At 43.9% G+C, this 15,778-nt stretch overlaps 1 protein-coding gene across 1 annotated transcript; it reads left to right on the forward strand.

Moving 5' to 3' along the window:
- The first annotated feature begins 1,377 nt into the window (after positions 1–1,377).
- CHGB (chromogranin B) lies at positions 1,378–12,822 on the forward strand. Its single transcript, XM_015857062.2, has 5 exons — positions 1,378–1,496; positions 6,131–6,174; positions 7,469–7,562; positions 9,599–11,337; positions 12,411–12,822. The coding sequence occupies exons 1-5, from the start codon at positions 1,448–1,450 to the stop codon at positions 12,492–12,494; spliced, it is 2,010 nt and encodes a 669-aa protein (XP_015712548.1). The 5' UTR covers positions 1,378–1,447; the 3' UTR covers positions 12,495–12,822.
- Positions 12,823–15,778: the final 2,956 nt, after the last annotated feature.

The raw sequence follows: 15,778 nt of genomic DNA on the forward strand, positions 1-15,778 counted from the left end.
GAGGTTGAGGCCTGGCTGAATCCTCATGCACAGTGGCACATGGGAACCTTGGGGCCAGTGACATTCTTCAGTTACTTGCATCTGTTTCTCAGCTCCCTGTAGTCAAGACTTGTGGTGTCCAGAGAAGCATCTGCCTGTTGGTGTGGGTCTTCTGTAGGTAATAAAGGAACGCCATGAAGGAGGGTAGGGGTGAGGAAGCATGGAAGTAATTGTGGCATTGATTTGCTTTTCAAGGTGGCCAAGTGGCTGGGCTCTGGTATTTTGTAGAGATTGTAATCTGAATGCAAAGTGAACAAGGCATTTGACGCTGCCTCCCAGAGTTGAAGGCTGTCTTCCAAAACAAACCTAGAATGGAGCCTCAGTTCTTGGCTTCCTTTACACACCACTAAGGCTGTATGAGTGGTACCGGTGTGTTGTATCCTTCAGCCCCACTCTGCATGTTTAAAAGATGCATGGTTATAGCAACCAGCCATTGCTAATACACAACATAAAGATTGTACAGAACAGTAGAGAACTGCCACTTTGATGTGTAGATTCTTTGTCTTCTGTGAATGCTGGCAATTAGGAGGGCATCTGCTTGTCACCAAGAAGGTACTAAAAAGAGCAATAAGAAACACAGATAAGTTGAAGATGGCCACGAAGAGTTAATGGAAGGAAAACAAATCATGTCCTGGCCTTACAGTGTCTTTGGCTCTGAAGGGAGCAGGGCAAACGTTCAGAATGAATTGGGACAGTTGGTAGGGTTGTTGCGGCTCCCCAGAGCAGTGCCAGAATAAATAGGAGGTTTGTGTGGAGGGGGACGCTGAGTGCAGTGGTTTTCCCAGTGAAAGCTCTTGAGGAACAGTGTCGTTCACTCACTGGCAGAAGCACGGGGAGCACTTTCGAGTAATGCTCTGCTTCTGGGTTTGCTGTGTGCGGCAGGAACAGCGATTTGGATGGAAGGGACCGAAACCCCTCGGGGGGAGGGTGTGGAAATTAAAAAGGATGCCTTGGCACCTGGAAAGGCTCTGGTGAGAACGAATGCAGCGGTGATTCTGAAAGCTGTTCCGGAAGGGACTGATCGCTGCACCTCCTCCCTGCCCTGCTGCGTGTAGCTGACGCTCAGCATCCTATGGATGTGGGAAAGACCTGAGGATGATAGCGCATCCTCACGGCGGGAGGAAGGGGCCGGGGAACCCCCCTCCCTTCTCCTTTCGGCGGGGTGGGCGAAGAGAGCTTCGCCTTAGTGCTGCCGTAGTGACAAAGGGAAACACCCCCCGTGCCGAGGGGCCGTGGCGGCCCTATGCGGAGAGCGGCGGCGGTGGTGGTGGTGGTGGTTGACGGCGCCTCCCCCGCCGGCCCCGGGGGCTCGCGGTGACGCAGGCTCCCGGCGGGGCCCTCCGCCCCCGCTCCCCCTTTTAAATAGCGGCGAAGCGCCGCTCGGAGCCGAGCCGAGCCAAGCGGAGCCATGGGGCCGATGGCGCTGCTCGGCATCCTGGCGGCCGCCGCCCTGGCAGGTGAGCGGGGCCGCGGGCGGTGCCTGCGGGGAGGGCGCTGTCACAGACGGGGTCCGGCGAGGGAGAGGAGGATTGAAAGCCCCCGCAGGAGTTCATTTTATTTATATATAAATATATATATATAGGGGGTGGGTGGCTGGCAATACTGGTGTTCTGACTGTGCAGCGCCCTGCAGCCGGGGGTCGCCCCGCACAGCCACGCGGGCCGGGGGCTGCACCCACGGGGTGAGGGATGCGGAGAAGAAATAGCCGATGCCCGAGGTCCCCGGCGAGGAAACTTGTGGTTCTGGGTGCCGGGGAGGGTTGGGCGTTAGCGCTGAGGAGAGCAGAGCAGGTAGAGTGCCGTGGTCCTTCAGCACGGTGTTACTCCGGCGCTGTTCGTGCCGTCGGGAGACAACTCTGAATGAGCGGGTCTGCAGCTTTCGTTAACAGCGGCTGGGGCTTTTATTTGCTTATTTTTGCGTGCAGCTTTACATGTTAAAACCGAGCCGTGAAATTGAAATGGAACGCGATAGGATGGGGCAGCTGCCTCTTGGTGTTCCTTCTGGCTCTCTTGTCGAATCAAATGGTGGCCGGGATCAATGAACTAAGGAGCTGATGGCTAAGGAACACTAACTTCAGGAACTTTCTAGTATTCCTTCTCCAAAGCAATACCTTGAATTTCTGTGATCTTTCCATAGGAAAGATGTCTCCCTGAAATTCTGGTGACCAGTGGCACTGCATGGAGTCACTGGCAGTTTTGAGAACAGGGTCTGCCCTGATTGTGAAGATAGAGGCAAGAGCCATGTGAATTTGTTCTGTGTTATTTTCAAAGGCGTGAAGAGTTTGCGTTTCTCATCCTCTTCACTGATGTTCATCTCAGTGCTTTTGCAAAGTAAATGAATCTGATTGTAACTGTCTGGGCAGATTTGGTTCAGAAGCTCACCCAGAGCTGTCTGTATGGGCAGGGCAAGGCTTTTGTTTTCAGTGCATGCCATGACTTTGTTTCCTCTGCGCAGCCCCGCAGTGGTACCATCTGCAGGTCCCCGATGGCTCGGTGGGTGGGTGCTCTGCCACCTGGCTGTGTCAGCTGTGCTGGGTGGTAGCTTTGCTCTGCAGTCAGGGCACATGTAGAGAGGGTGGCAGAGGTGCTAGCTGCCATCTACAGCTGGCAGCAGACACAGAGAGCTCTCGTCAGCTGGCACGGGTGTGAAGTGGGGTTTGCTGCCTCTCTCAGATCTGGCAAAGCAGCTGCTTCACAGTGTTATTCCAGGCCCTAGAATGAATCGGATACTGATTTTGGCCATCTGCACAGGCTAATGTGATGTACATCCAATACTGTTTCTTCCAATGGGGTTACAATAGCCTGATGCAGCTCTTTGTGCAAGTCAGCTTTCATCATTAAACAAGCGCTTGCTTTAATGGTCATTAATCTAACTGTAAATCTCCTTGGAGAGAGATGACTTCAAAATGACGGAGCAAAGGCAGTCAGCTCAGCCTGACTTTATATTCATATACCACTGACGTAGTGCCTGAGAGGCAGCCTGAAGTTGGCATCTCTCACAGTAAACAACGTTCAGAAGCTTGTCTGGTCCAGCACTGTCACACCACAGGACAGTGCACCTCACAGGAGGACTGCTGTGAAGGACAAGATCAGGTGTTTGCCCTCGTACATGCCCTGATTTCTCATGACACAAGGAGCCTTGTCAAGAAGAGGAAGAGTGGCAGATCAATGCTTGTCATTAGTGCAGTGCCTCCAAGCTGTAAGAAATGCGAAGAATATATATATTTTTTAGTAAATATCTTTTTCTCCCCCCCCCCCCTTTTTTTTAGTAGTGGGGTCTTTGCTGACCTTCTAATGCCTCATCCTTGTTCGTTGTGCTCAGATGGAGAATGCAGGCAAGTGAGACTGCAACAGTGTCATCAGTGTGTGATGTGGCAGTTATTTACTAACCTAGTTATGCAAATAAAGTAACCTAAAACCTGCCTAGTTCAGCACTGACTCCAACTAACACTGGGGGAGTGGATTGGCTCTGCACAGCACCATCTCCCCCATACACCACCTGGCATTCTGGGATGATGGCTTGGTTAGGGATGCGGTGCTATTTTAAGGAGATCCCTTCTGTGCTACCCTAGCGTGGGTTCCCTTTTCTGTAGTTGTATACTCGGGCTGGAGAAGCACATTCCTACATGTGTTTCAGGGAGCAAAAATAGAAGACAGTAGGAATATCAAGAGAGCTATTTGCGTAGTATTCAGATATTACACAGAGTCAGTGGAGTCGGTGCTCAATATCTGCTTCCTCTGCAGATGGAAAAGAAGAAGAGTTTTGCTGCCACAGCAGTCTGAAGTTGCACACTGCTCTCCTTTGCAGGAAACTTGCTGGGGAAAATGTCAGTTTTACTGATGCGGGTGTCCAATCTTTTGGCTCATCTCAGCTGTGCTGAGTGAAGAGGAATTTTCTAGGGCTGCATCTAAAAAGGTTGCTCCAAAAGTAACGCCTCCTAATTTTGTCAGTGAAAACTACAGCAGATGCAGAGAGCACGATAGCAGTATTTAATAGAACAAATTCTGAGCTACAAAACAACACAGTCAGCTGTTTTTCAATACAGTCACCATCATTAGCTGTGTATTTTTTTTTACCAGTGATGAACAAAGAGTCCCCATGCTTCCCTTGTAACAATCTGCACCAGCAGAAGTGACCTGCTGTGCTACTGCTGAATCACATCACTCACCCCTGCTGTGCTCACACCCACTGTTTGGTCTTCAGAAACATTCAGCAAGTGTTGGTGAATGTCAACAGATGCAGTTTGTTCAGCGCTGAGGAATTCAGTTCCGCACCTTTGATCATACGCACTTCCATGTCACATGTCTTTGTGTTGACCTGCGCCTCTGCTGCCATCTGTCACGTGGCAACAAAATGCAATGGGATATTAGTGGGAAGGTTCCATCTCTATTGCCATGCCACCAAACAATCTCCTTTGACATCCTGGACCAACATAATGAAGCAGGAGGCATTACTTTCAGAGCAGCCCCACTGATGATTATTTTTTGCTTTTACAGGTTTAGCCAATGTATCAAAATCTGTGGACTTATTTACCATAGCTTTGGACTTATTTACTGTAGCTTGAGCTGCCACTTGTCCAAGCCCTGTGTCCTGGTTTTAGCCCAGATGGTTGGTGCTGAGGGGCCAGGCTACTTGGCATGGCAGATCTGCCACCATGATAGTGTGGGGAAGGGTCTGGGCTGTATGTGGCCCAGGGGTTGGGAGTTGAAACTGCCTACTGTAAGGTAAATTGGCTTCTGTTCTCCATAATCTTTCTATTAATTGGGTCCAGTACTATACTCCTTGAGGAGTATTGAAGAGAAGGGGATGCTTCTAAAAACTCCAGAACTGCATCCCAAACTGTGTGTCTGGGCATGGAGGTTATAATAAGTGTAGTAAGTCTGTAAAGCAGTGATACAATAACTCTTTTCTTTACCTACTCTTGTGTGGCTGGCAGACTTGTTTAACTTCAGTAAAGCTCTAGGTGGATAAGACTTGACAAAGTTTGTTAGTGCCTCACAGACAAACACGTTAACCTGCTGGAGACATAATAAGAAAAAAAGAAGAGGACAGACTCTTTAGCAGGCTCTCGTGTGATAGGACAAAGGGGAGTGGTTTCAAGCCAAGAGTAGGGAGGTTTAGACTGGAGATAAGGAAAGTGTTTTCTATAATAAGGGTGATGAGGCACTGGCACAGGTTACCCAGAGAGGTGGTGGGTGCCTTGTCCCTGGAGACATTTACGGTCAGGCTGGAGGGGCTCTGAGCAACACGATGGAGCTGTAGCTGTCCCTGTGCACTGCAGGGGAGTTGGTCTACATGACCTTCACAGGTCTCTTCCAACTCTAACAATTCTGTGTTAATGCAGCAGTGATGGCAAAAGTAAAGCAACCTGAAGGTTTTGTTTACAGCAGGTTCTTTCCAAAGGCATATATATTGGACCAGCAGTACAAGTGGTGTGGGGAGCTGTTAATTACCCAAAGTGTCTTTATGATTGAGTTGTACTGCTTCTTTCTGGAGGTTTGTTTGTTTGTTTTTCACTGATATTTAACTTTCAGTTCATTTATTGAGCTTATAATGGACCACTTTGTGAATGGAATAATCCAGGTGAGAGACAGGATTGTTCCAGAAGGATTAAGCCAGTAGTTGTTTTTCATCATTGAAGTGGTCTCTTGGTGGGGAGATGGTCGTGGGGCAAACTAAGCCCCTGCAGAAGGTGAAATACATCTCAGTTTGGGAACAGATTTTATTTCCTCTTCTTTCACCACCAAACAGGTACATCTACGTGAATACCCATTACTGTCAGGCTCTATTCCTGTTATTTGGGTTGTATTCTTTTAGTGCTAGAAATGTTGGTGGCCCTACCTGTGGCAGGGTGTTGGAACTTGATCACCTTTGGCATCTGTTCCAACCCAAGCTGTTCTATGATTCTTTCCTTCTAGGGTGAGTCTCCGCACTGCTTTCCCGTTCTGAGGAAGAAAAGATAAAATGCGTCTGGTTTACTTACCCTTCCAGCCCAAAGTTTAGGCAGCCTTAATGTGCTGAGGACTTCTGCCAGTGATATTTATGGTCCTGCTAGGACTAATGAGTCTATAATAATTTATTTTTCTTCCAGGTGTCAGCACAGTTCCAGTGGAAAAAGACCATATGGAAGAAATGGTGAGTAGCTTGAAGTCAAAGCAAATTTCATTAAGTATGAGTCTCATGCTCCCTGGCATTCTGGCTCCTGTTTTCTTTTTAAGCTCTCAGGGAAACGTTGGGTTTTGGTTTTATCTTTCTTGGAGGTTGTTTATTCTTTTTTTCCTAAGGGAAAAAGCTCAGAAGTCCTTTAGCTATCAGTGCCTTTGATGGAAACAGAAGCTGGCTTCTTGTGTCAAACTCTACGTTTTGCAGCTGCCTGAAAAAATCATATGAAGTATTACTTGATAGTACATGTAATCAGACTGTAAAAAGTGAAATGGTAAATTAGGAGTAAAGTATAATGGTGGAAAATGTCTACAGTTGTTATGTAATGACCTTTCTAACGCAGTCCTTGCTTGCTCCTTGGAAAGAGGTTCTTAACCTGTTTGATTAAATCTACTGGCTGCTCTCAGGATTTCTAATGTGACCTTAGTATCTCTCCACTGGTTGATAGTGTGGTTTTTACATTAGCAAACAGCTGTAAATAATTAAAAGCAGGGAAAAGAAAATCAGCCATACGTACATTTTTCTTGTCTCCTCCCATCCAGTTACCCAGGTTGTCAACCTGAGGAATGTCTTGGATCCAAAGATCTGAGTGCTTGCCCGCAAACAACAACTCCAAACTTGAAAACCATTTTGGATGAATTTATACAGAAGAACTACTTTGCTTTTTTGCAGTTAGGTGTAAAGGTGGTTGTGCCATTTTCAATATATTTCCTCAGCATTTAGCAGACTCTCCATTTTAAATGTAAAGTACAAAAAGAGGTGGTGCTACAAAGCACATACCCATCCAAGAAGACAAGATTTTCACAGAGTAAACTCCTCAAATATTTTTGTATAGTATGTCACTTATAAAGGTATTTTTTAGTTTACCCAGAGCCCAAGCAGTACCTTTGTTTTGTCCTCATTTGGGCAGCTCATACTGGATGATCCTCATATTTTGGATGTATTGTGGTGGTGTTTTTGTGTTGTTTGAGTCTCCTTTGTACAGAACAGGATGTTTAAAAACATAGAAAAGGAGCCTGTTAACTATATGTGCATCAGATCTAACTAATTACTGTTCTTGTACTAATAGATGAGTGAGGAGCAGAGCACTTCTTACCCAAAGGCACTGGTAGAGCTGAGGGTTGCCCAAAACTCTTAAGTATGTGCTAAGCTCATAACCATTAACCATGAGCTTTAACCCTAAATTAGCTTCACTTACTGACTAGGTTAAAAGCAGGATTTCTGTTTTCACTGTGAGAATTTGTTGTCTGATTTTTGTTTCTCCTAGATAACAAGGTGCATAGTGGAAGTTCTATCCAATGCTCTGTCTAAGCCAAATGCCCCACCAATTAATCCTGAATGCAAAGAAATCCTCAAGAAGGGTAAGTAAAACCTTACCTGAACTCATAAATGAAATTTGATATTTGTTTATAAAGCACAATTTTCAAGAGATGAATGATTTTAATTCCACATGTAAGAATAACGTACTGGAAGTTACATACAGACTTACAGTCTTTTTGTCTTGCCTTCTACAAGTCCATCGTCTGAATTTAAGTTCAGAATGTCTGATGTTCCAAGTGCAAACAACATGAATAGTCAGGTTTCTTTTCACTCCCCCAGTCTTAAAACTGATTCTGCTATGGGCATTGAGTGATTTATTTTTATTTCTAAGACTAACATGGAGTGAGAAAGTCAAGTTAGAAATATTCTTAAAAAAGAAGTGTTTCAGCGTTAGGCTCTCTGGTTGGTAACACTGAGAAAGACAACTTTCAGGTGGATTCTGTCTAGTGCTGGAGCTAGCAAACTGATGGTCGTGAATCTGTTGCCTCCTAATTTCAGTGTCAGAATTCATGTTTCCCTCTCTTAAGTCTTTCTGGCTTAAAGAATGAGCAGTTGTATCTGGTAATGGTCAGTGATTCAGGGATTCTTGGCTGACAATGTGGCTCTGCTTCAGCCACCTGCAGCTTCTGAGAGAACTTGAAAAGCTCTTGTCTAGCCTGGGAAGTCAACAGGTGCAGCCAGGTTCTGACCAGGTGCTGAATTCATCCCAGAGCATAGGAACTGACTTCAGCTGACCTCCTTTTAAAATCAATAAGGTGTCCAGTGGCAACTGAATACATGCCCAGCTCAGCAGAGGGGCTCTCACTTGGGTTGTAACCAGCCCAGAAGCGATGAAATTCGTTGTGCTGATTCCAGAGGTCTGGAGACATGTGCTGAATACTCCCTTTGGGAATCCTAATTTCTGATGAGCTTGTTCCTGCAGCTGCCTCAATGTAGAGATATAAGGCTGCATGTGAAATGTGGTAGACACTGTGCCAAACTGCAAAATGCATGTGTTCCTTCAACACAGTATGTGTTTATTTGACTATAGAATGATAAAAGGGCTCTTTGAACTTACCTACAAGCAAGAAGCAGTGATGAAACTAATCCATCTCGTGCTTGTTTATAGAGGAAATATTACATGGCTGTAATAAATTTATTGGAAAAGGATGAGTTTTGAGCTTTAGAGTTACCTCTATTGGTATCTGTCTAAGCCCTGAGTTTCTGCTTGATGCTGAATGTCATTGGATGTCATGTGGCAGTGTTAGTTTCAGATAACCCTGTGTCTACTTACCACCTTCTGCTAAACAGAAATTTGCTCACTGGAAGGAGAGAATAAGGATCATGTTTTTTATCATTCTGCAAATGTTCTCCATGAACATCGGATAATGAGAAGCTTTTAGTAAAGAAGCAGCTATTTTTAAAGCTGTGAAGCTGTTGTGTGAACCTTTTATAATTTGCTATCTATTTCTGATGTTTCTGAGGCACAAGTGAGGTGGAAATGGCTCCACAGAAATATACTGTTACTTTTGTAGTCAGTCAGGCTTGTGTTTAGGATTTTTTAAGTAACGGAAGGTGCGTGATTTGATTAAACATAACAATTGCAAGATAACAAGTTCATTTGTGTGCAGTCAGCTTAGTTTTACATTTGCTAAGAGCCTATTTTTACTGTTCCTCATATGGTTGGTTGTTTTTCTTTTTTTTGTAGCTTGAAACGAATGTGTCTTTTTTTCTCAGTAAACAAATGTGATAGAGATGACCTGACATTCAAAGAACTGCAGATCTCATTGGTTCTTAATGGGAGCGGGAGTTAGGTTAATTCTAAAAATGCAGTCACCAATAAACAAAAGAGCCAAAGAAGCAAAATGATTCTGGAAATTTCCACGAGACTTTGAAAATGCTTAACTGAATGATAAATAATGAACGTTTTTCCAGGCGAATATACCAAATAGATTAAAATAACTATTTTTAAAAGCAGAACTTAAATCAGTCCTTTCCAAATCTTGCTGCTTTGAGGAGCCCGTTATGTGTGTAAAGTGAAACAGCATTTCACTGGAGAGTTGTCTTTCTTCATTTGGCTGCTTTTTTTTTGTTATAGGTGGTAAAAGTGACAGAGAGAGAAGCGAAGACAAACAGCTTGAAGTCGGGCGTTTGAAAGAGCCATCAGAGTTTGAAAACCCACACTCTGAAAGTGTGGAGAGTGAACAGAGTCAAGCAGAAGATGACTCTAAAAAGCGCATGAAAGGAAGTGATGAAGAGAAGTCTCATCCTGGGGAAGGTAACAGCAAGGAAGATGAGGAAGGACGCCACATACCTGTTCATGAAGAGAAACTTCATACAGAAGAAAAGAAACAATATCAGGAAATCAGAAGAGAGAACAGCTACCACAGTGAAGAAGACAAAGAGAACAAGCAAAGTGATGGAGAAGACCATGCTGTTCTCAACAAGAAGTCTCACTCTGCAGGCATGAGCACAGAGGAGGTCTCTGAAGAGAATGATCAACGCCCCATGGGTCACTGGCATTCAGAGGAGGGAATGCAAAGCCCTTACAAAAGAATTCATGAAGGTGAAGAAGGAGAGGCGGAGGAAGAAAGAAGTGAAAAATACCACCTGAGTGAGTCTAAGGGACGTGATTTCTCCCAACATGAGGAACATGAAGAATCTGATGAGAGTGAAGAAGTGAAGGAAGAAAAAAAGTCCTACAAACCAAAACGTTATGGGAAACACAGAATGGGTGATTCCTCTGAAGAGAAGAGAGGCCATGGTGAGGATAAAGAGGAACTAGCTGAAGAATCAAATACAGAGGAGTCTCATCTCTGGGACAAAAGGAACAGCCGTCAGAAACAACACCACGAAGAATCTGAGCAGCAGCATGAAGAGAAGAGTAGTTATCATGGAAGGCATGGATCTGAAGGTATGGAGGAGAAGAGGCATGTGGGCCAGGGAAGCGTGGAGTACAGAGACAGGTGGCAGCAGAGTGAGGAGAAGAGCCAAGAGGAAAATAAGAGGCATCACCACAGTGAAGAAAGTAATGAGAAATGGCATGAAGAGAGGAGACACCATTCTGAGGGAAGGGAATATCATGGAGGTGAAAGTGAGGAAGAGCTAGACAGGTATCACAGTGACAGCAGCAAGGAGAAGCAGCATCATGCTGGAGGAAGGTACCGCTTGTGGGACAATGAAGGTGAAGGGACACAAAAAGTGTACACACAGGAGCACAAAGGGCAGGCCAGAACACACTACAGCAACGAGGACAGCGTTGAGCAGCAGCACTACCCTGGTAACAGTGATGAGGAGGAAGAAGAAGTAGAAAAGAAGCATTACAGCAGTGATCAGATAGAAAACGAAGAGGAGAATATGGAACAAGGAGGATATGCAGAGAAAGAAGAGTACAGAAGCCGTCTCCCTGCAGAGAATGAGAAGAGAACCGCAGCATCCTACAGCTCTCTGTACCCACTTCTGTGGTGGAAGAGCCAGCACTTAGAGAAAAGGAACAGTGCAGGAGAGAGGCTTCCAGAGAGTAAGGAGGAAAGCAGGCCCACCCTGAGCGAGAAGAATCTTTTCCCTGAGTACAGTGACTATGACTGGTGGGATAAAAAGCAGCTCCTGAGTGCTCTGAACCATGGGCGCTCTGAGAAGAGGAATCTTAGCAAAAGGAACAGATACGATATGAAAAGGCAGTACGACAAGATGGATCAACTTGCACAGCTTCTGAATTACAGGAAGAAATCGGCTGAATTCCTGGAGCTGTACAATTCCGGAGAAGACATGAAGAAACGTCACGTAATCAGGAATGACAAAGGAACTCTGAACCAGAGGCCTCTGACAGAGGAGGAGGTATGTGTAGAAATGTTTCTTGGAAAAGGTAGTGGAAGTTGATTTTACATGCATGCTTCTAAATCTATTCCCAAGATGGCTGGTTAACTGCGAGCAGGAAAAAAACACAAAGAAGATTTAGTCATGTTAAAAGCCAGATCTTCACCGACTTAAAAATGTTGCTGTCTTAGAATGAATTTAGTGGAGCTACCTCAGGGCATAGTTTATAAAATAAAGACAATGTGCATCCTCATTAGCTTCTATCTGCTTCAAGACAGGGAGAGAGACTAAATTCTTCCTTTCCTCTAGTGTCTTTACAGAATAAAAGAAAGGTGCCCATTGCAACTGGAGCAGGGAGTAATTAAGCAGGCACCAGTTGGTGTGTTGGGATGTTTAATTCATACAGCTGGAAAGTAAATGTTAAATTTATTGAAGGTCAGCTGTGTGTTGGCTTGATATTCTGTCTGTAATTGCAGAGCAGATCTGGGCCCACACTCGTGTGCTTGATCAGTGCATGTAGTTCCCATGTATAGCAGTTCCTCCAGTGAGAGCAGTGGAGGTTTGACAGCAACCTGTAGTTTAACAGGTTTGCAAGTTATCACAATAAGTGAGAACTGACAGCATGACTGTTTTTCCCTTACAATCTGGCAATTTGGAAGATTTCCATCTACTGCACACCACGCTTGCTGTGCGCCACAAGCCAGAACCACTGTGAGCATAAGGTTGTGGTCTCCTAAAGACTGAGGGACTTTCACACAGGGAGATGTGACTTCGTGCTTCTAGGAGTGGCAGCCATGAGGTAGCAGGAAATCGCTATGAGATAATGCTTTTTATATCTGATAAGATCAAATTGTATCTCAGTCCAGCACTCAAAATGAGTAGCTTTATACTCTCCCCAACACTAATCAGTTAGAAGTATGAATTTGCATGAAGCATGTGCCACGCCACCATTCTCTTCCCTGCCCCACAGCCTGTCTAGGGACCTGTACATAGCAGGAAACAATCCTCAGAAACTATCTTTGTCTCTAGTTTTCATGCAACAAAACATTTGCTAATATTAATTGATGTGTTAAATGACCTTTATGTTTTCACAGGCAAAAGAGCTGGAAAACCTGGCTGCTATGGATTTGGAGCTGCAGAAAATAGCTGAGACGTTTAATGGCAACAGGAGAGGCTGAAGATGATCTGCTTTGGTGTTTCAAAGCTAGGTGTAGCTGTACTCACAATACCTGTATTTTGTGGTAAATTCACTGCCACTGGATTGTTGTTTGCCCTAAAAAACAAGAAATACTATTTACTGTCCACTATAGTGTAGTGATTTATAAAGCTGGACATGTCTTTAATTTGCTATTTTGCTATTGAAATTTGAATAGCGTGAATTTTAATATTATAACCTTTCATGCAAGGCAGAAATTTTTAATATGCTTGTGGAAATAATTGTGTTAGTGTTCCTGGGAAATATATGTCTGAGTTTGAAATAATAAAAAGCATTGATTTTGGAGCAAACTTCCTCCTTGCTTATTTGAATCACCGGGTTATTTCTCTCTAAGCTCTACGAGGTGAACAGGTTGTGTGCAGAACGTGTTGACTCGTGGTTCACTATTATTTCTAAGTTACAGGGAGTCTGCCTCGTCCTGTTACTTGCCAGATAGCAGGAGCATGAAACATAGGGAAGAATCCTGATATGTTTGCTGTAGTCACTCAGAAACTTCCCGTGAATAACTTAGTTTTGTAAATCAGTCGTTAAGGAAACAAAAAGGTTGCAACACCACATAGTATGTGGTAGAAGCAGGCAGAGTAACAGCATTACAGAGCCTGTGCCCTGTGTTTGAGTGATGGTTATGGTACTGTGTGAGTATCTCAGCAGCAGTAAGCTGAGAGCTGGGTATGTTCTGTGTAATAAACCGTACAGAATAACAAAGAGTGTGTGAGAGGAGTAATTTGGTAATCGTGTGATGTTGTGAAGCAGTAAAAGAAACAATACCATAATTAGTTCAAATGACTCAATATCTGAGGTTCAATTTAATTTAACTCATCCAAATTTTTCTTTTTTGCAGACTTTCTGCTGTGACAGTGCTTTTGTATCAGTTGCTTGTGTAACACCACATGCAAGAGGTGCTATACAAAGAACTCAGCTGAGCAACATTATCAGTAATGTGTAGCATCTCTCATCCCACCTTAACCCATTTAATCCACCTGCTCATTAAAACACAAATATGCTCTCCACTTAATGGTAAGGCAGCATGCAGTGAAGGTATTTGGTGAGATACTGATCTGTGAACTGTCTGAGCATGGCCTGGGGGTTTTGGTAAGTGCTCTTAAACGTTTCATTTCCTTTGGTTAAGGTATAGGAAGACCACGACCTCAGAGAAGGTGGTAGAGATTTGACTTCAGTAGGATGGTGATTTCACCAGGTGCTTCCAGCAACAGTAAGGAAAGTTAGATCTGTCCCAGCTGCAGAAACACTTTGTAGTGTTTAATGTCCAACACTCTCTGAAAAAACTTACAGTACAGGAGATAAATACTGCAGAATGGTCATTTTCTTTCTGAGCTGGTGCAAAAGAAAACAGCTGTGCATGCAAAAGGGAACATATCTGTGCATACTTGGGCACAAATAACTTTAGTTTTAACACAGAAAGCTTTCTAAAGTTGTGTGTGTAATTCTTGTAAATGATTATTTTTTAAAAAAAGCTCAGCTTATACAAACATACATTCATGAATCAGCAATGTTTTGCCTGTAAACTTAAGATGTGAAAGAGGTTGCTTTAAAACCAGGTGTCATTTAGTGGGCTCCAAGAGCTCTGACAGCCTCAAACGAAGCAGAACCAAGTGGCTTTGGCTTTAGAGCGTTTCCAGCTCCTGGTGCATGTACCTGTGGGAAATAGCAAATTTGAGGTGTACTTCTAGTAAAACACAGCAATAGAAAGCTTGGTGACTTCTTTCAATCTGCTTGTATTTTCAGCAAATTTACATGGAGAAAGCAGATCTGTGATTGAAGATAAGAGTAGAAGCAGTTACCTGGCCTTGTGACAGTGATACCTTTACCAAACCAGGTCCTGATCCTGTCATGTTCTTGTTGAAGAAGCTGAGGCTTGAGAATTTCAGTTGTTTTTTGAGACTGGGCATTGCCAGACTGTTAGAGGAAAGCTGAAGGTCCTCTAAGGTGTAAACAGCACCCAGCTCTCCTTTGTCACCTTCATTATGCAGAGGCCAGTCGAGATGAGTACTTCAGGAGATAGAAATGCAGGCAGATACACAAAATGCCTTAACTTCCAGACACCAAGACCAGCTGCCCCAGTCTGTGGGAGCCAAGTTCTCCACCTCATTGAAAGTTGTGCAGAACTTGGTGGGCAGCTTGCTTAAAGCAAGCCATCTTTGGTTTAATATCCCTGACCTTTTTGCATTCTCTATAAGCCACTGACAAAAATTAAATTAGACTGGCTTATGTTCTGTGCCTCCAGGAATGGACGCTCTTGAATCTCAGCTGTGTGTACAGGTATTCAACCGTCATCTTCCCTTTTTCTCTACCTCTGTTTTTGCATTTGTAAAGTTCCTTTTTACTGTTGTTTTCCAATTTATGCTAAAGGTTTTTACAGGATACACTCATTCTCATTTGTTCCAGATTTTGTTTACTTTGTTACTTTTTACAAGGCTTCCTAGAGTTTCAATCATTACCTCACATTTCAACCTCTCCATTATAGCTTTTAGGATGGCATTGTAAGCATTTCAACTGAACTGGGAAGGTTACATCAAGATGGGCTGTTCCAATAATAATATAAGAAATGTTTCATCAGCATTAAAATTAATAATTTGAAGTATTTCACATGAAGTGCTTGATACCTGCTTTCTTACTATGGTAAGTAGGATTTAAACCATATGCTTCTCCTTAGCCCTAACTCTTACTGTGCTACTGTTGTGGCTCTGTGACACCCAATACCAACCAGCTCAGTGCAGATGGCAGAGGAATACTCATGGCTGCTTTACAGGTAAGAACTCCAGCAGTATTTTGGGCTTTTTTTGGTCTGTACCTCCTGGCTTACAGCCATGTCCTCATTTTCCTGCCTTTCACAAGCTTTCAGGCTCCTGTCCTTAAATAGGCTGGCTCACAATTTCATCACACAGCGGGTGTTGGTTTGAAAGTCCCACTTCACCTTCAGCATTCCTATAATGGAAAACTTTTCCAACCTCTTCCCCTAAAAATTGTTGGGAGGGGGGGGAAGTTGAGAAAGGCAGCTTTTCAAAAAAGAAAAATCACATTTACTAAAAGCCACACAGTACATTTCTGTTCCAGTTGTGCGATTTACAATACTTAAACTGTATTGAAAGCTAATAAGGGCAAAGTACAACAGATGGCTGTATGCGCAGCAGTGAGGGTATAGAAGAGAGGGTGAAATCTGAGTTTTTTTTATATAAGTAATGAGAAAATCTCTTCTTATGAAAAGAGAGTGGAAAAAAGATTGGA

The sequence above is a fragment of the Coturnix japonica genome, chromosome 3, assembly GCF_001577835.2.
Source record: "Coturnix japonica isolate 7356 chromosome 3, Coturnix japonica 2.1, whole genome shotgun sequence".
Classification (NCBI taxonomy): domain Eukaryota; kingdom Metazoa; phylum Chordata; class Aves; order Galliformes; family Phasianidae; genus Coturnix; species Coturnix japonica.